Source organism: Mustela nigripes, chromosome 4 (genome assembly GCF_022355385.1).
Source record: "Mustela nigripes isolate SB6536 chromosome 4, MUSNIG.SB6536, whole genome shotgun sequence".
Taxonomy (NCBI): domain Eukaryota; kingdom Metazoa; phylum Chordata; class Mammalia; order Carnivora; family Mustelidae; genus Mustela; species Mustela nigripes.
The window spans coordinates 84,343,418-84,364,604 of record NC_081560.1 but is presented as its reverse complement, the minus strand read 5'-3'; the positions used below and the strand labels follow the sequence as shown (position 1 = coordinate 84,364,604).

General features: G+C 43.0%; 1 protein-coding gene across 4 annotated transcripts in view; it reads right to left on the bottom strand.

The window, feature by feature from the left end:
- Positions 1 to 21,187, bottom strand: part of MAGI2 (membrane associated guanylate kinase, WW and PDZ domain containing 2) — a 1,345,167-nt gene that overhangs the window by 31,520 nt on the left and 1,292,460 nt on the right. Inside the window, exon 22 of one of the 4 annotated variants that reach the window (XM_059396963.1) lies at positions 16,223 to 16,523. The exons of the other annotated variants lie outside the window; for them this stretch is intronic. Within the exon in view, the coding sequence (XP_059252946.1) occupies positions 16,507 to 16,523 (17 nt within the window). The 3' untranslated portion in view covers positions 16,223 to 16,506. Of the gene's footprint in view, positions 1 to 16,222; positions 16,524 to 21,187 lie in introns of those variants that run through there. 4 annotated transcript variants of the gene reach the window in all.

Genomic DNA, 21,187 nt, shown 5'->3' with positions numbered 1-21,187 from the left:
ACCACGAGAGACTGTGGACTCTGAGAAACTAACTGAGGGTTGTGGAGGGGAGTGGGGTGAGGTTTGGGTGAGCCTGGTGGTGGGTATTAAGGAGGGCAGGTACTGCATGGAGCACTGGGTGTGGTGCATAAACAATGAATCTTGGAACATTGAAAAAAAATTACGAAAAAGAAATCATGATAATGGTAAAACAAAACAAAGCAAAACCAACACCACTAAAATTCCCTTAGCACTTACTCTTACTGCTAAGTGCTGTGTCACAACAAACCACCTGAGAAAGGAACAGAGCCCAGGAGGGCTCCAGATAAAAAGAGCTGTCACAGAGGCAAGCAGAGGCTGGGCCAACTTATCGGCACCATGTGCACCTCTCCAGGCTGGGGTCACATCATGCCTTTCTCTGAACTTAGTACCCCAAGGGCTGGTGTAACCTTAGCTCTAATTGCATGTCCCTGGATATTACACCCTTTTCCCCTGCCCTCATCAGGCAGCTGATGATGACAAAGACCTTAACTCCCTACCCATGGGGTTGTGAAAATCTCCTCCTGCATCTCCCCTGCTTTGTTCATCAAGAACAAAGGATGATACTATTTGAAACTTTCAGAGCCCTCATCCATGTTCAAGCTCTAGTTCCCAACGGAGTCCGGGGAGCAAGGGGTGGTCTGGTGCAGGCTGTGGGTGGTGGGGCTTGACTTCTTTATGGGGACCAGCTGAAGACACAAGGTGGTCTGGGGTGGGAGGAGGGTGGGGAGGGGAGCTGTGAGAGGCAGGGAGTCTGCCTCACCTTGAAAAGGATAGTTTGGGCTGCGTTTTGATAAACGCTGCCTGTGAATTCTTCTCTCTGCAGATAGAGTCTCAGACCTTCCTAGAAACAAGCCAATGGGTATCAATTTCTGTAGCACTTAGGGATTATGTGTAATGTCTGATTTCAAGTGGGTTTAATTTCATTTTAGCAAAAAATAAGGCTTTTACTGACGTCACTTCTCCAAAAATAAAACAGAACTGAGGGAAAATACGAGAAACTCCATTCGACTGCTGCTGCAGATGATATGGTTCATCTGGGTGCTGGATTCTTACAGGTCTGTGCACCTACAGGAAAACCCACCTGTGCTAGCGAGCCCTGCTGAGCGCTGGTGTAGTGGCCTAAGTAAGGGGCGGCTGACAGGCAGGGGAGCCAAAGGCTGGCTTGGGGAAAGGATATTGGCCATTGGGTGCAGAGGGGCTGTTGGTGTATTGTTGGCAGCAGTGCAGACTCTGGCCCAAAGGCCAAATTTGTGCAGCAGGACTCCCCCCTCACACCGCCTGGAACAATACAGATCTGCTGAAGGAGGAGGAGCTGGTTCTTGGGCTGCACGTGCATTTGTAGGCTAAACGCTGGGCCCCTTGTTGTGTCACGGGGTAGACCCCTCAGCCTCAATACCATCTCCTCAGAGGCCTCTCTCACCACCCTGTCCAAAGTGGCTCTTTCCTGGTTCAGCTCCTTGGTTTCCTTCACAGCATTTACTACAACTTGTGTGTGTGTCTCTCTTCCTAGAATATAAATTCTCCTAGGCACGGCCTGTGATCTGCCTTGTTCCTGGTTGCAACTTCTGTCTCTGACTGTGCTGGGCACGTACACCTATGCATTCAATAAATATCAACCGAATGAAAAATAAGTAGATCAGTCAGAGATCACTCCTTCCCCTTTCTTGAGAGTGGAACAGGAGCCAACCTTAGTAATTTACAGAAATGTGGAGAAATCTAATATATTTGTAATAAATGCATGTATGAATTGTAGGGGAGCAAAATTTGCCACCCCAAAATGTGTCTCTTTGGCATGAAGATTATTTTAGGCTGATTATTATTTTTTTTTAAGATTTTATTTATTTGACAGAGAGAGAGATCACAAGTAGGCAGAGAGAGGGAGAGAGAGAAAGAGAGAGAGAGGGGGGGGAAGCAAGCTCCCTGCTGAGCATAGAGCTCAATGCAGGGCTTGGTCCCAGGACCCTGGGATCATGACCTGAGCCGAAGGCAGAGGCTTTAACCCACTGAGCCTACCCAGGCGCCCCATAGGCTGATTATTTTTAAGAAACAAAGACTCAAGAAGTTTTTCTTTTTACCTCCCCCTAAACTGCCCAGAAACATTTAGATGGGGGTGCCTGCAACCAGAAAGAGGGCTATCACCAGAGAAAACTCTGTTTCATATCAGAAAGACTTGTCTGCATGGCATGACGAACATCGGCTCTTCCCATCTTCCTGTGAAATGTCTTCCTCTCCTCTGAAGTCCCAAACCGCTACCCTCTTCTCCCCATCTGCCCAGCTGCCTGTGGGTCTCATATTCTTATGGGGTCCCCCTCTGCATATGTGGTTACGTTTGTCTTTCTCCTATTAAACTCTCTCATGTCAACTCGATAAGACTGCCAGAAGAATCCAGCAGGGTAGAGGAAAAACTTTCCATCCCTGACAGTTGGCAGAGTTGGCAGGATTTACTTCCTTGTCTGGATACCGCTGGCTCCAAGGCTATTACAGCTGAGAGGCCCTGACACCTCTGACAAGTGCCAGAAGAAGGTAAGAATTCTTACCATGAGGGTTTCTCAGGTCTTTGCCTGTTAATGTCTCTGTTGGAAGCGAGCAAGATGAGAATCGCCTCCCTCTAAATTTAGTTTAGCAGGGTACAATATTTGTGAAAATAATTGCTTGGGTATAGCCACTGTGGTTAAAAAAGAAAAAAGTTGGTAATGAGTACTCCTGGACTTTTTTTTTTTTTTTTTTTGGTCCTATTCCTCCCAATGATGGTCACTGTTTTTCTTTGTCTCTGTCTTTTGTGTAGTTTGTTATAAAGAGGGAAAAGCATAGGGTGGAAGGCAGGCAAAGGCTCCCCAAGCCTGCTGCTCAAGCTGGCCTCACAGACAGGTGAGTTCATGGTCACCAGACCAGCATCTGTTGAAACAAACTTTGCTGTGAGTCCCCTGTTTAAAAACTGGATGAGGCTTTTCCTTTCCTCTCCTTCTACGTCCTGAGAACTTGGCTCTGTGACTAGTGAGAATATTCTCTCTGTTCTCTACCATCGGGAAGGTACACCGACGGGTGCACCTTGGTGGCCAGGGTTGAAAAGCCCGGGGTTTGGTGGCACAGAGTCACAAGCGGCACTCTACTTGTCCAGCCATGCCGGCTCTCTGGGAGCTTGCAATAAAGCGCCCCAGTCCTCAGAAAGCTTTTGTATCTTCTCCCTTATCTTCTCTGTTAGTGCTAGGAAAGTCTCATTTCAGTAGAACCTGCCTGGTGTCTGAGATTAGCAGGTTTGTGACTGGAGGCAGCTCACGTTCTTGCGGGAAACCAGGGACACTGTTTTCACTACACCATCCTTTCCGCCTGTGCAGTGAAGGCTTCTGCTTTCCTAGACAATCTCTGGGAGTGACCTGGCTGGATCTTGTGAAGGCTGCGTATTTTGCATTCTCTTTTGGGATGCTTTTTGCATCTTTGGCCAAGCCATAAAAAAGCTTATTAGTTGGAGTCGCTGTTGAAATTAATAGGTCCCACTTGTTGATGGCCAGAGGATGGATTTTTTGAATTGAAAACTTCTATATTTGAGAAACTTTGGAGAGCTCTCTTCCTAAACTATTGCCTTATTGGCACGTGTGGAAAAGACCAAAATAAAAAGTGGATACAAAGAATTAGCCTTAGAGATTCCTTTTTACAAGATGAGAGAACAGACATTAGAATAAAAATTAAAGCTCCGCATTCAATGTAAATTCCTCCTTCTTAAAACTGAAAGAATTAAGCATGTACACCTGCCCATTTTATGTCTCAAAACTGCTGTTCCAGAACCTGTAGGTACAAAAAAACAAACAAAAAAAAAATGCACAATCCTACTAAGCTTATTCTGTGTCCTGATAGCTTGGTGTGGCTTTCTCTCTGCCTGAAATCTACCGGCTCTTGGTTCTTTTGACTCTTGGGGAGTGGCTCTGGATCTTGAAAAGGTAGGATCCTTTGCATTCTCTTTGAATACATCTCTTGATGCATGAAGTTGTTCCGTATTGCCCAAATATTTATTATTTGTCCCAGCTAAATACTGACAAGATATTTAAAAGAATTTTTTGGAGGGGAGAAGGGGAAGCAGTTCTGTGGTTAAAAGTTGTTTGGAAGTTGGAAGCTGATATTCAAAGCCAGAGAGGATTTTCTAAGTTCTCTTCCCCAAAGCTGAAAGGAAACCATGTGCTCACAGGGCGTGAACCAAATGGAGATGATGTGTCTAGATGAGTGGATTGCCCTTTGATATATCATTTAGGCTGTAATTCTTTGGGGCGAGGGGGTGGGTGGGTGGTGATTGAGAGCAACTATTCTTTTTTTTTTTTTTTTAAAGATTTTATTTATTTATTTGACAGAGAGAAATCACAAGTAGGCAGAGAGGCAGGCAGAGAGAGAGGAGGAAGCAGGCTCCCTGCTGAGCAGAGAGCCCGTTGTGGGACTCGATCCCAGGACCCTGAGATCATGACCTGAGCCGAAGGCAGTGGCTTAACCCACTGAGCCACCCAGGTGCCCCGAGAGCAACTATTCTTATAAGTCTTTGCAAAACTAACAACGAAAACAAAAATGTAGCTCTAGAAGCAACCCAAAGTCCATTTAATGCTTTTCACTGATCTTAAGACTTCCTCTATTTATTTCAAAAGGCTTGTGAATTATGGACCTTAGGAAACCAAAGTTCTTCTTGGAGGAACTTTCATTCTTTCTCTGTCCCTTAAAGAGGTAAACCTTACTATATCTTTGAAACATAAACACCCCAGGAGGTATCTAAAATAATGCCCATATTCACCTAAAACTAAAGGGAAAAAAGAAAAGAGAAGTAAAGAAAGGAAAAAGAAAAGAAAGGAAAAGAAAAGAGAAAGAGGCCTTTTAAAAAATACATACTTCTGCACAGTTTCGGCAAGATCACTTGTCAAGGACAAGTACAAATTAGGCACAAATCAGGCATCTTCATTAATATGAATAGAAAAAAGCTTTAGCCATCTGAGTGGGTAAACGTCTAAACTAGTGAGTTTTCTGTTATTGTATCTGATTTGTTGCTAAATTTTTAAAATTAAAAGCTACAAGCTCTGTTTGCCTGTTTATGTATGTCAATGTATGTATAATACAGAAGTGGTATTTTTCTACCTCTGGATGGCACTGCCAAAATTAATTCATAAAAGAGCTCCATTTAATGATTGGCTTAATATGAAGTGCTTATAAATTAAGCATTTCTAAATCTCAGGAATATGAGAAATTAACCCAAATGTTTTTCAAGTTTATGTGATCTAGGGTATTTTCAGTTAAGTTTGCTGGCTTAATTAATACAGACATGCCTTCAGAGTTATCCACATTAAGTATAGTACTTGTATTCCACTAAAAGTCAAATGAATTCATGTTATTTTTGTTACAAAATTTGTCAGCAAAAAACCAACCAAACAACATACGAAAGAAAATCTTAAGATGACAGCTAAGTGCTTTAATATCTCATGAAATTTTCATGAGTAATTTAAGTATGATTGTTAAGAACAAAGGAATTAAGTCGAAGGGAGTGAAATAAGAGTTTTTAGGTGAACTTTTTTGCAATGACTGCTTTATGAAATGGTTACTTAGTTTCCCAAATCTCTTCGGTAACTTTCACCTTGAGAATTTTGCTAAGTTAAATGAAATGATGAGACTTCACTGACTGTCTAAATCATTTCCAAATAAAATAAAACACTGAAACATTAATTGCTAAACAAGTCTACGTTTACCTATTTTTGTCTTCCTGTTGCAGGGAAACTAACAACGTTTGGGTGTGTTAGCAAACACGTCTCATGCCACACTGGAAGACTGTATTACTGAAGAGGGGCATAGGCCTATGTTCTGTGCGGTCTCTGGGATGGTTTTCTTACATTGCAGGATGGGGCCTTCATTTCCTGGACAGTTTTTCATGTGGTTTAGGCTCTGCTTTCTCAGGTTGCTGGTCATGTTGGATCGGGATCCACCCTAATCATCTCATCAGAACATGATCCCATTGGCAAAGACTGACTTTCCATGTGAGGTCTTCACGCACAGGTCCCCAACTGTGTCCACCATGTGCCCTGAAGTGTCCAAACCCTGAAAATGATCAAGGGAGCCTGCCTGTGGGTTCAGAAAACCTGGCTCATGTGCTCAGTCTCACCACACCTCATGCCCTCATTTTTTCAGCACCTAGAGGTCCTCATCTGTGGCCTGAGAAGCCCTGAAGTGTTCATATCCTGGACCAATCTATGGGAGCCTGCCTGTGGGTTGGGAGGAGCTGGTTCATGTGCACTCTGTTTCTTACCACACCTGCCCTCTTGTTTCTAGCACCTCTGGGTCTTTTCCCAGGTGTATGGGAAAGAGAGGAAAACAGGAGAACAGTGACCAAGCACCTCTCCAGCACAAGGTAGGTGAGAGTTGGAGACTCAGCAGTGAAGAAAGTTACTCAACCCACTGTGATCTAGTCCCTTTGGGGTCACCAAAAAGATGTTACTGGGTGAACTGGGGAGTCCCCAGGCCCTGGGGCCTCAACCTAGCCAGACCCAAAGTAGTTGTGAAAGGTTCTAGATTTTCTCATGAGAAGGAATTCAAGGACAGGTATGCAGCAGAAGGATGAGTAACAGAAGCAGAAGTTTTCCTATTCTTTGACTTGGTTGTGTCTTTTGGCTCAAGACTCAGCAATAGGTAAACCCAGTTTTGCATAATATTAGTACTCACTAGAAATTAAGGTTTCTTTCTTTCTTTTCTTTTCTTTTCTTTTATCTCTACATCCAATGTGGGGCTCAAATTCATGGCCCCTAGATCAAGAGTCATAAGTTCTACCAACTGAGCCAGCCAGGAGCCCCTAGTAATTAAGTTTTCTAAGGATTAAGAATTCTAAGCTTCCTACAAGTTAAGAATTCTAATTAATATATATAATTAAAGCTACTAGAAATACTAAGGGAAACATCTTGAGAGAGGACTTTCCATCCATTTTGACCACAGTCTGTACATTCTAACTCATGAAGTTCTTTCCAGCTTAACTTTTAACTCAGGCAAAAGATCCCGCATGCAAAGTATCCTGTGATGGGAACTAAAAGTACCCCTCAAGCAATGATGACTGTCCTGATGCTATCAAGACCCAGTGTGATTGACCCTGAGACGGTAATGGATTTTACCTTCACTGCCCACCTGCATGTACCCACAAACCTTTGTCTGACATTTTCCTAAAATAAACCTAAAAGTATTTTCAGCACTTAGGAGACAGTCTTTGAGATGCTAGTCTGCTGTCTTCTTGATGCTGTCCTCACTAAAATAAATTCCTTTCTTGTTTTACCACCACTCATCTCTCTGCCTTTGGATTTAGTCAGTGGCAAGTGGCTGAATCTGGTCTGTTTGGGACCCTGGGAGCTAGGTGCTCTTGCATACTTGGGCCCTGATTACAATCTCTGTATGCAAGGAAAGTAAAATGTGTGTTGAGAAAAAAGGAAGTTGTAGGAGTTTGTGGTAAAGCAATCTTTGGAAAGGATTTTTTTTGCATTGTCAGGACTGACTAAGACTGGAATGAATTTAATTAAGTGAATGAATTTTAATATCAAGAGTCAGTTAGGTACAAAATTAAAATTTGGTTTTATCTCTGTTAAAAGGACAAACAATCTATTGGATTATTGGTATGTTCTTGATAATAGATTGCAAAGTGTTTTTCATTCCCCTTAATTTGCCTAGAAAACAAAAAATTCTGTGTTTTATCAACATAATGTCCTATGTGTCTTGTTGCCTTAATCTGGTCTTTTATTTACTGAAGAAAACTGAATTTTCTTAACATTAAAAGAGCTAAGTTTGCTAACAACTACGCAAACATCTCTATTTGCCTTTTAAAACTTTTATTGTCACTATCTTTAAGTAAACAATTAAGTATTGTTTCATAATGATCTGTGATCTGTTGGGGAGGAAGAATTTCTTATGTCCTTCAAAGTCCTTCTAGCTAGACTAAGAGTCACACTGACATGAGACAGATTAACAGGAGAAAATTAAATTTAATAGCATACATTTAGGAAACCCACACAGACATGAAAATTTCAAAGACAGGCAACATGATGCTTACATGAGTCATAGGGATGGGTAGGGGTCAGAGGATACAAAGGGGGAAGGAGACCATTAGCAGCAAGGTAAGAGGAGGTGTTTAGAAAGCAACACTTGCCCTATTATGCAGATAAATTTCTGAGGTAAAGAAGAACTTTTGTTAATGGTACTTTTGCTGATACAAGGAGGAAGTTGAGGGGGGAGATAAAGAGCTTTTCCTGAATCTGCTGGTTTTGACTGCTTTTAACTTGAAATAATGTCTATGCCAAAGGAGTCAATCTTGGGGTGGCCTGCCCTTGGTCTTAATTCCTATTTAATATAATATTCAAACTTTTGGATACTGTTGACAAACTTTCCAGAATTTGAATTCTAAATTAAGTCTTTTTGACTTAAAAATAACTTTGAGATATGAGATATTCTGTCCCTGGAATGTCTAAAAAGATTTGTTTTCTCTCTCTTTATAAAAGAGAGCAATAAACCTAATTAGGCTTGTTTGTTATGTTAAATTACATGAGAAGCATTTTCAAATATGGGATGATAAACCTTCTTAGATTATATTCTAAGGTCAATATTATTAATATAAGTATTCTAGAAATTATATAAAAATTTTAAAATTCTGATATGTCCTGGTATAATGTTATTAGTCATAATTCTAGTTATTATCTTAAAATGTTTTTGTGTCACAGAAATAACCAAATTTCCTTGTCAATTTTACTTTAATAAACTCTAATTAGACCTTTAACCAAGCCACTTTTAAGTCTTTTATCATTTATAGAACTTCTTCTTTTACTCAGATGCTTTTACAAAAGTGTTCCCGCTAAAATGCTTTATTTTCAAGGTGATTCATAGAGTTCACTACTCAACCAATGGAGCCACCCAGGAACCCCGAAAATGTTTTAAACCAGACCTGTAGAAATCTTGACTGGCTAACTTCAGATCTCAGAAATAAGTTTAGAATTTGCTTCAAATATCAACCATTGTTTTGTTCTGTGGTTCCCAGAGAAATGCCTCTTATTAAGTACTTGATTGCTTGCATAATATAAGCCTAACTTTGACAGCCCATTTATATCAACACTTCCTGAAACAAGTTTTACTAAATGACCTATCTTCAGTCTCAGGGCTGAGACCGGTTCAGTGAGATGGAACAATCTAACCAACTCGAATTCTGGACTGTGAAACTTCTTGGGTAGCATATTTACCTCATTTGCCTGACTGCAAAGTGAGGCAGTGAGTCTCATATCCTTATGGGGGCCCCTGTATGTACATAACTAAATATTTTCCCCCATGTAATCTGTCTCATGTCAGTTTGATTATTAGACCAGTCAGAAGAAACTAGAAGGGTAAAGAAAAGTGTTTCCTCCCCAACAGTATCAGTATTTGCATTTGTCTGTATTTATATGTGACATCACTTGATACTATGAAACTCTTACTGGTTAAATTTTATTGTATTACTATACTGCTAAATAAAAAGAATTCAAGGATACATACTACCTAAAATCTGTAGTGTGGGGGGGTTTATCCGAATTGCTAAAACTTTGCTACTCAAAGTGTCATCCATGGATCAGCCGCACTGGCACCAACTTAGGAGCTTCTAGAAATAGAGAATCTCAAGCCTCAATCCCAAACCCATTGAATCAGGATCTGTATCCTTATGACTCTCCACTTTGAGTAACAGTGCTCTAAAAGATTTACAACTTAGCCTGTGGGATCACTTTGTGAACTGTAGCAGTAGTTCACTAAAGCTGAGGAAAGAAACAATAGTTCTGATCAAGGCACAGAAGGGAATGATAGTTCCAGAAGGAATGAACTCTGCTTCACTGGCTGACTTTTGCTTTTATTTTTTTAATTTTTATTATTTTTTAAAGATTTTTATTTATTTGAGAGAGAGAGAGAGAGAGAGAGAGTGAGAGAGCGCATGAGAGGAAAGAGGCCAGTGGGAGAAGCAGACTCCCTGCCAAGCAGGGAGCCCGATGCGGAACTCGATCCCGGGACTCCAGGATCATGACCTGAGCCAAAGAACTGAGCCACACAGGTGCCCCTGACTTTTGTTTTTAAAGAAAGACTGTTGGTTTTGAAGTTAGTCAGTGTTTTAACTAAGTATAACTCATGCTGTGTTACTGTCAAGAGTTAACACCACAGAACCATTCAGAATTTGAATCAGGACAGGACAGTATCTATCCCTTGTCTGCCTGGAAAGTGTTTGGAATTTGTGTTAAGAGTGCTTTCTAATTTTCACAAAGGATTCTAACTGATGTTTAATATTCACTTATTATAGGATTTTTTTTTTTTTTTTTTTACGAAGTTGGCACATTAGTCAGTTGCTATTAAAAAGAACAACTCGGAGCCTTTCTATACATTCTTGAGATTCTCAGAGGTTCAAAATCTGCAGCTCGGTCCCTGGCTTCTTACTCCTTTTTCCTGGCAACAACCGGAGGGAAGAATTAAAATGATAGCAGACTCTTGCCTGAAAAGCCGAGTGACAAAAAATCCCGGTTCCCTACAGTGGACATATGATTAGCAATGAAAAGAATAAGTGGTCTGATCTGTCATCCTTGAATTAATCAATTGAATAAGCATTTATTCAGTGTCTGTAGGTGCCAGTGTGGGGCCAGTGCTGGGGCTCAAAGACGAATAACACCAGATTCCTGCCTTCAGTGAGATTATGTGACTTTGTTTTATCTATGACAGATCTCTTCCTGGCCTATCGAAAAACCGGGAATTCTCGCTTTCTTTTTAATCAACTTACTTTGTGCTCTAGGTCAATGGGAGAATCAATGGCAATGAGAAAGTCTTGTTCCTTTTCATCTGTAAAATTAAACCTCCTTCCCAAAATGTCCTTAGTCACTGATCCTCGTCAGTGAGGATAATCTTTCCTTCCCTCTGAGCCGGTTGTTTTTATTCTGTGGGCCTCTGGAGCAGAAAGAAAAATCATTTTCAAAGCTTTCTCTTCTGTTGAATGTGTCTTGCACGTTGGTGCTAAACAGGCAATAAATCATAATAAATGGAAATCGTCGCCCATGGCATGATCTGATTGAGTCGTTTAAACAATCACTTTGTGTTGACAAAGGGTACAGTGATTATGCCAGAGGAATTCAAAGGTGCTTGGAACAAATGAACTGGAGAAATTGCTTAAAAAATGTAGGGGTTTTCTTCCAGGGCAACAGGCTTCCTTCATTCCAGCTCAGCCTTGAAGTCTGCAGACCCCAACAGATGAGTAATTAAGACGCTGTTAATTCTTCAGCCTTACTTTCTGTGGAGGGGGTCCACCCCGCATAGACACCTCCTGAGACTTTGCCTTCTCAGTATGCGGTTTGGAGACATGAACCTCCCAGCGACCTGCTAATACCATTCAGCAGGTTGGGAGATTAGTCCTCACGTTAATATGTGGGTAGAGTCATTTAGAGGGCAGCTCCCAGCGCACATGCAGCTGTTCTCATACAGACATTAGACTTCAGCAAGGAAGTCATTATTTGTTAATAAAGTCCGCGCAAATGGGCTGCTTTGGTCGGTACATTCCCCAGATGTCCAATTGCTGTTCTTGGGGGCAGCCCTCCAGGGCTTGTGGGTAAGAGCTATTTTGGCATATATTTTCCAAAAGAAAGTGCGGGATGGTAAATGACTTCTTTTGGGTCACCTTGCAAATCAGGGAGTTGGGAGAGAGTAATTTTAGACTTTTCCCACGCTGCTCTCGGGTAGAGCAGCTCAGGTCAAGCCCAGCGCCAGGCACCGGCTGGAGGAAGGACGGACGAGCAGCCCTTGGGGGCCTCCTGTGGGGCTGCAGCCTCTTCCTCTTTGTGCTGGTGGACCCCGCCCTGGCCGGAAGGGGACTCCCCATTCACCCTTTCCTTAGTTTGCCTTGGGGTGGGGGCCAAGGTCACACTACATATGTTCAGACGGCGGTCCCTAGACTGGGAATGAAGGGATCCTCCTCAGCCTGCGCTTGGAGCAGACGTAGAGAAGCCTGTCTCAACCCTGAATGCGGGATAGAATCCTTTGTGCGGAGGCAACCGGCCCAGTCACCTCCGACTCCAGCAACAGGGCCCAGATGCTGGTTCTTTATGATGCGTGGCTGGTCGTTCCCCTGTGTGGGCAGGGCAAAGACCCAGAGCCTTCGAAACAGCTGTGCCTGGAACTGTTAACTGGAAAGAGGAATCCCACTACACTGTTCATCAGGGAAGTCCAAGCGCTCTTCAGATTTGCCTATTGCTACAACACTTTCTGCTCATTACGGTTGAACTGAGGAATGATCAGTGATTTGCACTGAAATAAACAACTTACCCCCTAAGAGGCTGATTGGGAAGTGTTACTCCTTTGAGAGGTCTTTCGGTAGGTCATGCATCTAAGAATACTAGATAATTCCAGAGGAGCCTCAAGATACGCATGCTGCTGCCACTGTGCCCAATGCAGGGGGTGAGCAGTCCAGAAGAAAGCTCCTTGTCCTTCTGTACACCAGCTCTACCAGCTGCTTTGCTGAGCGCCCGTGGTGTGTTGCTGGGGGAGACAGACGCATAACTCCGGTTTCTTCTGTGTGAGCACGTGCACGTCTCATCTGAAGCCTGCAGGCTTTAACGTGAGCCCTTGCGTAAAGAAAAATCTACCAACGCCGCTCACAGAGGGCCAGCTGCCTGTGACTGCAGCTCGAGGCTCAGACACGAAACGGGAGGCCTCTGGAGGCTCCCCAGGCTAAGAGCACTTAGATAACAAAATGCAAAACCCAGGGATGCCTGGGTGGCTCAGTTGGTTAAGCAGCTGCCTTCGGCTCAGGTCATGATCCCAGCGTCCTGGAATCAAGTCCCACATCGGGCTCCTTGCTCGGCAGGGAGCCTGCTTCTCCCTCTGCCTCTGTCTGCCATTCTGTCTGCCTGTGCTCGCTCTCTCTCCCTCTCTCTCTCTGATAAATAAATAAAATCTTAAAAAGAAAATGCAAAACCCAGGACGGGCACTCTCCAAATTGAGATACAAATTTGGCTGAGTGAGACACATAATAGGAAAGTCGTGAGGCCAGGGGCTCCACAACGGCCGGCCGGCCAGCCTGCTACAGAGCTGCCCAGAACGCTTCCAACAAGTTGGAAACTCAGTGCTTTGCATCCCAGATGACGGAGGTCAGAATCTGCCAGACTCCAAGCAGCCTGAGCCTCTGAGGATTTCCTACCGTGGGGCTTCTGTGTAAGCCTCCCCGTCCTAAACCCCTCACAGAGCCCTCTCCTCACGGTGAATCCTAGGCCTCCCTGGGAACACAGGGACCCGCAGCATCTGGGGCTGGTCAGGAAGGAGGCCTGGGGAGGCAGAGCCGCTTTCTTTACTGTTTGAAAAGGCTGGAGGATGATTCCATTAACGTGGAATCAAGACATCTGCGAGTATAGGAGATATGGGTCCTGAATGGCTTCTTCTGATTTCAGATCTGTAGTTTTATTTCCTTTCTTTATCCATTCTTCCTTTGTTAAGGTCATTGAAGAGTTCTGCTCTAGACCCCAAAGAGTCAGGGGCCTGGGGCCTTTGTTCAGGTTCCCAGCGGTTGAGGAATACAGTGTTTGGCTACGTTTGCACACTTTGATAAATTACCCAAAGAGGAACAACACGATAGTTTTATAGTGCTAAAATGGCAGTTCTTTCCCAGGCTGGCAAACATTTTAGGCCCTGAGCCAGTGGGGATTGGCAACTGCTTTGTAAGATAGTATTCTCTAGAATGGCTTAGAGCCTGGTTGAATTCTGGGAGTCTCCGGAGAGTTACACGCTGATCAAGAGGGCATGAACTCCTCTGGGCTGATGTAGTACAGGCTTTCAACGTCTGGGCTGTTGAATCAAACTGCCTTGGTTCCGGTCTCTGTTTCTCCTCCCTGATCAAGGCCACCCAGCACTCTCTAGGACTTGGTTTTCTTATTAATAAAATAAGAGTAACTGTAGTGGTTACATCATAGAGCCATTATGAGGTCTGAGGGAGCTCAAGAGCTTCAGCCCTCCACTGCAGTGCCTGGCACACAGTCGACAGGAACTACATGCCAAATGAAGTAAATGCTGTTTTGTCACTGGTTGACCAAAGAAGACGCCGTCTCCTCGAGGCTCTCTGGAGGCCTCAAATTCAATGGACTCTCCTGGAATTACTCTGAATGAGTCAGTTTCATCCAGATCCAGATCTGGAGATTCCAAAATGCAGCTGACTGATGCAACTGTCCCACTACACAGATCCAGGAATTCATCAAGACATGAGCATATACAATGTACAGGAATGTGCCAGCGTCCCCTTAAACAAGCTGATGCAAGCCTTGGAATCAGGTCAGCAGGGCACAGTATGACGGAAAGAGCGTGATCCTCTGGAGCCAGATGATGGGTCATGTACTTTGTCGATTGCTTGCTAGCTGTGTGACCCTAGGCAAACTAACTTCTCTGGGCCTCATTTTTCATAACTTCAATACACACTACTTCCCTTGTTTTCTTCACCAAGCTGCCTTGTATGAACAAACTAGATAAAGACACTACACAAATATAGACTGGGATATTACTTTGCTGTCCTATATTACCTGCCAAGAACTCTTTTGACTTTTTTGTTTGTTTTGTTTTTGACTGCCTTTTAGGCACTAAAATTGATACAAGAGGCTTTGGACATCCCCATGTGAGCTGGATGGACCCTAATTTTTCTGCGTGTGGCAAGTGAAGTGTGTGATGGGGACAATCTCTGTGGGAAGTGTGGACTCTGAGCTTCATATCAGCCGTAAAGATCAAGAGAAAGTGGCCCTGGAAACTTAAGTTTTAGATTAATTTTTGGAAATACTGCTACTCTCTTGACCTCTGGGAGTGGAAAGGATTGGCCAAAATCTCTGTTTATATTGACTTGAAATGACTGACAAAACTGGATTAGGGTTTTAGGTTCAGAGTCCCAGAGGATGCACCCCAGGACCTTCCTCTTTTTTAGCATTTAAGCCTGAGTAGGTCAAGAAAGTCAAAGCCATTTTAATGGATGTGCAGCAATGTCTTCACGGTCAACTTCTCACAATGTTTGTTTACGAATGAGTGAAGGCCATTCAGTCTTGCACTTTATTTTTGGTAATGTCTTTCCCTAGGACACAGGAATCCCCAATTTACTGAGAGGAAATAATTATAAACTTTAAGAGGTGTCAGTTTCAGTTTCAAAAACCTAAAAACTGAGAAATGATGTCCTTTTTTTGGTATAACAATTAATTTTACTAAGTTTGATTTTTGCCAGACTCTAAACTGAGAAACGATGTCCTTTTGGTATAACAATTAATTTTACTAAGTTTGATTTTTGCCAGACTCTAACCAAAAGAAAAAAAAAAAAAAAAAAAAAAAAAAAAAAAGGCAATGAATGGATCAGGTCAACCACTTGGGTATAAATCTTATCTCTTTCAAGTTCAAGTTCAATCTCTTAGCTCTTTCATCTTCCCAGGGTAGCCTGATTAAAGGTAAAGGGGAAGAAAAAAAGGGTAATTTGTATCTTAACTTGTACTTCTATCTTGAGGAGAATATCTTTATTTCATAATTTTATAAGAAATATTCATGAAAATCATGCAATTTCTTCACTCCACCCCCAAACTTACAGTACTATTAATATTCTCTTTTCAGGATCCAGAGTTCCCAGGGCATTCTCTCTCTTTTTAAGATTGTCATCAGTTATTTCTAAGTGGAAATATTGTCGCTTTAAGTAGGTATGTCTGTGTTTATGAGTGCCCGTGTACACACGTGTGTGTGGTGTGGTGTGTGTGTGTGTGTGTGTGTTGTGTGTAGGGCTAGAATAGAGATGTTTTCTTTCTCTCCCAACATAGCCATGAGGAAAACAGGTCAGCTGCTATCACTGTCAATCCAGGGACAGAATGACACACATGTAAGAGCCACCCACGATGACATTAGCATATCCTCAGATCTCAGCTTCACCTTTTGCTGAATATTAGTGAACTGCTCAATCTTAATGCAGACTTTCAGTATAGTTTTTTATTCTTGTCTTATTTTCGCATGGGAGTATAGAAGACTGGTCGGTTTGGCAATTCTAGACTAAGGCACATTTCTCATTTGACACATGCATTTGCGGAGACTATCAGATGATAGGCAACAGGACACAGAGGTCAACAAGACAACATCAGTGCCCTTGTGGAACTAACTTACCTTTTGAGGAGGATAGTGTTTGGCTAATGGAGGCTCCCACTGAGAGACAGAGTCAGAGAATCAGTGGCAAAGTCAACGTCATTCAAAGGACCTTAGTGTCTTCATTTGCATAAGGTGGGAATAAAGGTCAAAAGTGAATGGAAACTCAGGACTCAAGAGAAGTCATTTGAGGGAAGCCGGCCTCAGAAGCTTGAGAATGCATTTAAGTAACGAAGACAGAGGAATACAGGACAGCAACAACTGTCTAATGACCTCTGGTGGCGGAGCAGCAGGAAGTCGTCCAAGTCTCTAGTTCCTCTCTTTCCTCCTCCGTTCGTTCCATAAACGCTGAGTGGCGTGTTCGCATCTCTAAGACAGAGCAATGGCTGGCCATTGGGAATATGAAAATGAATTTCAAAACTGCTCTGACTTTGTGCAGCTCATATTCTAATAAAGTGCACCTAAGTAAATATGATACAATTTGTTAAGTACTTTAATAGAGTTATATACTGACCGACATAGAAAGTTCCTTCACACTTATTTTTGAGAGAAAATACCTGAATAATGATGACATTTTCATGAGCCTTTTCAGTTCTAGTCAACAACGTAATGCTTAAGCGTGCGTGTGAGACAAAGCCTCCTTGCCTCCCTCTGACACGGAGATTTCCTTTCATCAGAGTCCATGTCATTCACAACTCTGAGCAGTTCTCTTGGTAAAGACACGAATTCAGAGGAGACAAGAAGGCGGAGAAGTAGGAGGAGGCGCTGTTTCAACCTGTCCCCTAAAGTGAGCCTGTTACTTACCAAAGAACTCTGATTACCCATGAAATCTGCCTGAGATTAGAATTATACACTTCTGGATCTCTATGGGGGCAGAAGACGCCAGTGGACAGGTAAGGTGGAGTGGGAACACTAGACTGATATTGGAAGACAAACAAAAGGGGGAGGGAGCCACTAGAGGCGAGCCATTGGGAAGTAATACCCCAATACAAGAGTACCCTGTGATTGGGGACCAGCATTAACTTGGGAGTCTGGTTGAAAGCACTCAAAAAGATCAAAAGATTTAAGGGGAAATTGGTAAAAGACACAGATTCAAGTGGGAACATGTTTTAGCTTTCAAATTAATAACAGTAGATGAATTAGAAATGATTTAACTTTTCAACATCACTTGACCTTCCTGCTTTACCATTTCGCTGACCAGTTTCCCTTAAGATACACGCCAGTTTGAGGTTTCTATGAAAGGAAAGAGCTCTAGTAGTGTCATATGCTTATTTCTCAATCTGTTTCCCCTTTTCTGCTAACTTTAATATATCAACCAGTGTGTGAGGGGAAAACTCAATTGCCTTCTTGGCAGCTACAGAGCTAGTTCACCCTTGGCTACTGTGTAAGTTTTTTTGGCTCAAAAGCTTTCCAGGGCTAGATCAAAGGATAGTGGGTTTTTTTGTTTGTTTGTTTTTGTTTTTTGGTAATGGATGCATTTTGGCTTAACTCTGAAACAAGCTGGCTTTTCCTATAACTGAAAATGTTTGTGACTATGGCAACACTCTTATTAGCCACAAGGGAGTACTCATTTGTTGGTGAAAGGACAACCTCTTGTCTTTGCTTTCGTGCTTTGCTTTCAGGCAAGCAGCAGACCCCTCTAGGTATATTGCGAGTGCTTTGCAGCCTTATCCCAAGGAACTTAGAATCTAGATGGGAGATGTGTCTTCTCCACTCCTTCCTCCTCAGCTCTCCATCCCAGCAGCCCCTCTAGACTAAGTTCTCATCCATGAGCCTTATGACACTCACTCTATTGGACACTTGGCAGCTTTGTATCCTTCCTGTGAACTCAGCCAAGGTCAAGACCCCAGACATGGCAGAACCTGAAGGGTGAGCACACCGCTTAAAAACTGAGGAGCTGGGAACTTAATACCAAAGGAGGGCATCCCACATTCTCTGGGTCCTAACGGGCCAGAAATAGGAGTGGCTCGTATCAGGCCGAGTGAAGACGCTACTCAGACGGTGTGAGCCATCCGGGGTGGAGGTGGTGGTGGGGGGCTGTTGGTCATCCAATTTGAATCGCCTTCAACAGGGCTCCTGTGGGCTAAAGATTGTGACCGTGGAATGGAATTAGCGGACAGCTTCATTGGACGTTCAATCTCTGCCTTACAAGCTGAACCATGGCCAAGTCATGGGGAGCTCTGAGGGTGTTGCTTCTAATCAACTTCCTCTACTAAATCACTCATGATAGCTCCAGCAGGAACAAAATTAGCTATGGACTGACTGCACGAGCTACTGTTACCCTTATTCGCTGAGCAGGAAAGAAGTAAATCAAAAGCTATAATTAAAAAAGATAATGATTTTTAAATTAGTTTTTATTAATAGAATTAAGCCATATTAAGTCTTGAGATGGTATCATAAATATGCTAGTAAAATGTTCTTCCCAAATGAAAACATATATAGGCTGAGTAATTTAAGAGTCATATATTGCATGTTGGTTTATAACATTAAATATTAAATATATTAACTGGCAATATAAAGTCGCTGAAGGACATTTTGCACGACTAGCTATGTAACCAGGTAACTGCTTATCAGTTCAGTCTTTATATAACATAGAAGCTAAACCCCTGTTGATGTTAAATTGCCATAGGGACCAGTCTATTTCTTACGAGGAACCGCACAATGATGGGGGGGTTCTGTGCTCTCTGTGGGTCACCGTACTAGGAAAGGGAGAAGGATTGGAGCAGGGTGATTTAGATTATCAATAGATAATAAATTCTCCTGTGTGAAGGCTATTAAAAGGGGAGGGGGCAGTCGAATCTTCTTTCTTGGAGACCTATCTGTCTAGCTCAGCTGTCTAGGGAAGCTCTGGTGTGGAACTGCCTGAGGAGAAGAAAATGAACAGGATTAGCTCCTGGTGAGCCTCTAATTGCACCAGGCGAGATTCTGCACCACAGCACGCTGCCTTTGAGAAGGCTGCTGAGGCTTCTTCGATTCTCTAATGGTGAACGCATCACTGGCTCTAAACCTACTGTGATCTTCACTCCCGGCTTCTTCTCTCTGCCAGTCGGCCCCTGGGGAGCCAGCCTCCCCCAAAGTCCTTTCAGAAGGGAACTAGCAGTTCCTTGTGTCTGCGCCCACCCTTCCTCCACCACACTCCTGCCCAGGCTGAGGCCCTTGTTTCTGCCCATCTACAACATGGCGCTGGTGCCCACATTGTTGTACCCTCCCCCTGCCCTGTTGTCTCCATTGTGCTGGGCCTCAACAACCTCCATTGTGCTGACCTCCCTCGTGCCATTTCTCTGGCCTACACCTAACATTACAGTCAAAATGCCTTCCTTGCTTTAACCCTCAGGCCCTCACGTGCATTGAGTTTGCTCTGATTGGATTGGCCCCATGGCTTCTCTGCCTCCCGAAAACCTGACTATAGCTCAAGGCTCTGTTCAAATGCCAGCACATTCTTAAAGATCTTCCTTGAGAGGCTCGCAAACGATGCACTTTGTGCATCTCTTCTGAGCACATGTTGGCTGTTATTTACTTATGGAGAGATTCATAGGGCTTGTCTACTGATGACAACCACTGTTTGTTTATTCATCTTTCTGTTCCTTGAAGTCCTAAGGGAAGTGCCTTGCACTGAAAACTTTGCTGACTCAAGGAGGGAATCAACTCAAAATAAACAAACAAACAAGGTCTTGCCCGGCTGGTATTTTGAAATGATGGCTCGGAACTTAAATGGATATTCTGATGTCCTCACTGGCAAAGTGAGGACATCACTTATATGCACTAATATGCAGGAAATATTAAATTGGGGGATTGTTTTGCTTTTTATGCTTTGGAGAAGTGCACTTCAGGAAGAAGCGTGGGTGGAGAAAATAGTGATCCCCAGAAGTTTCCTAAAATTCCTTGTGCAAATAATTTGTATTCTCATATATGCATAAACCTGTAGCAGGTTATACAGATGAAATGTGTCAGCTGAAATCACTCTCATTTTCTTCCTCCCTATTCTACAGATTCATTTAAAATATTTTTTTCTGAATTACTAAAATAGCATATTAATCAGAGATAATTTGGATAATAGGTAAGAGTGTATTATCTGAGTGGTAGTCCTCATTTTTTTCAGAAAAAAAATTACTATTAAAAATTTGGATTTCCCGGGGTGCCTGGGTGGCTCAGTGGGTTAAGGCCTCTGCCTTCAGCTTAGGTAGTGATCCCGGGGTCCTGGGATTAAGCCCCGCATCGGGCTCTCTGCTCAGCAGGGTGCCTGCTTCCTCCTCTCTCTCTCTCTCTGCCTCTCTGCTTACTTGTGATCTCTGTCAAATAAATAAATAAAATCTTGAAAAAAATTTTTTGGATTTCCCTCCAGTGTTTTTTCTTTCTTTCTTTCTATAACATTTCTCCTCTCTGCACTTATATTCATGTAAATTGGATTTTCATCCCACACTATTTTGGGGTCAGGAGAATGCCTTGTCCCAGGGCCTCCCTCGATCCCAGGATGGGTCTCAAACATAAATCGTTCTGTTGACTTCTGTTCTTAGTTTCAAGGCATCCCAAGGAATTTCCAGTGACTGTAAAGAAAGCTGGGACATTTTCCAAACAAAATGGCTTCAAAATGAAAGTTGAGTTTATTCTCTCCTCTCTACATCAAACTTACGACATATTGCCTTGTTTAAAGGACAAGACATGTGAAGGAGACACTGTGAAATGGAAGAGGAGATGTAATCTCCTGACTACCACATCACCAGTGCCATCAGTGAAGTATTTCTCCCTGGAAATGGTCATTACAAACTGCAAACAAGCGTGAAGATGACGAACGAGAGGAGCTTCAGGTCGTCTGTGGCTCGGGGCACATAGGGCTAAGGCCCACGGCTGAAGTTTTCTCCTTCTAGACGTTTCACCTAATGCTCACACCTTGGCCAATGTATGTTCCGATGCTCAGCCATTCCTGCTTGACGGAAATCCTCTCTGGGCCCCTTTTCCACTGCAGGTCATGGCCGAGGGCTCTGTACTTGCTCCTGCAATCTGCTCTGGCCCGTAACAAATGTTTGCAGACAGAATTGCAATTCCGTGATGT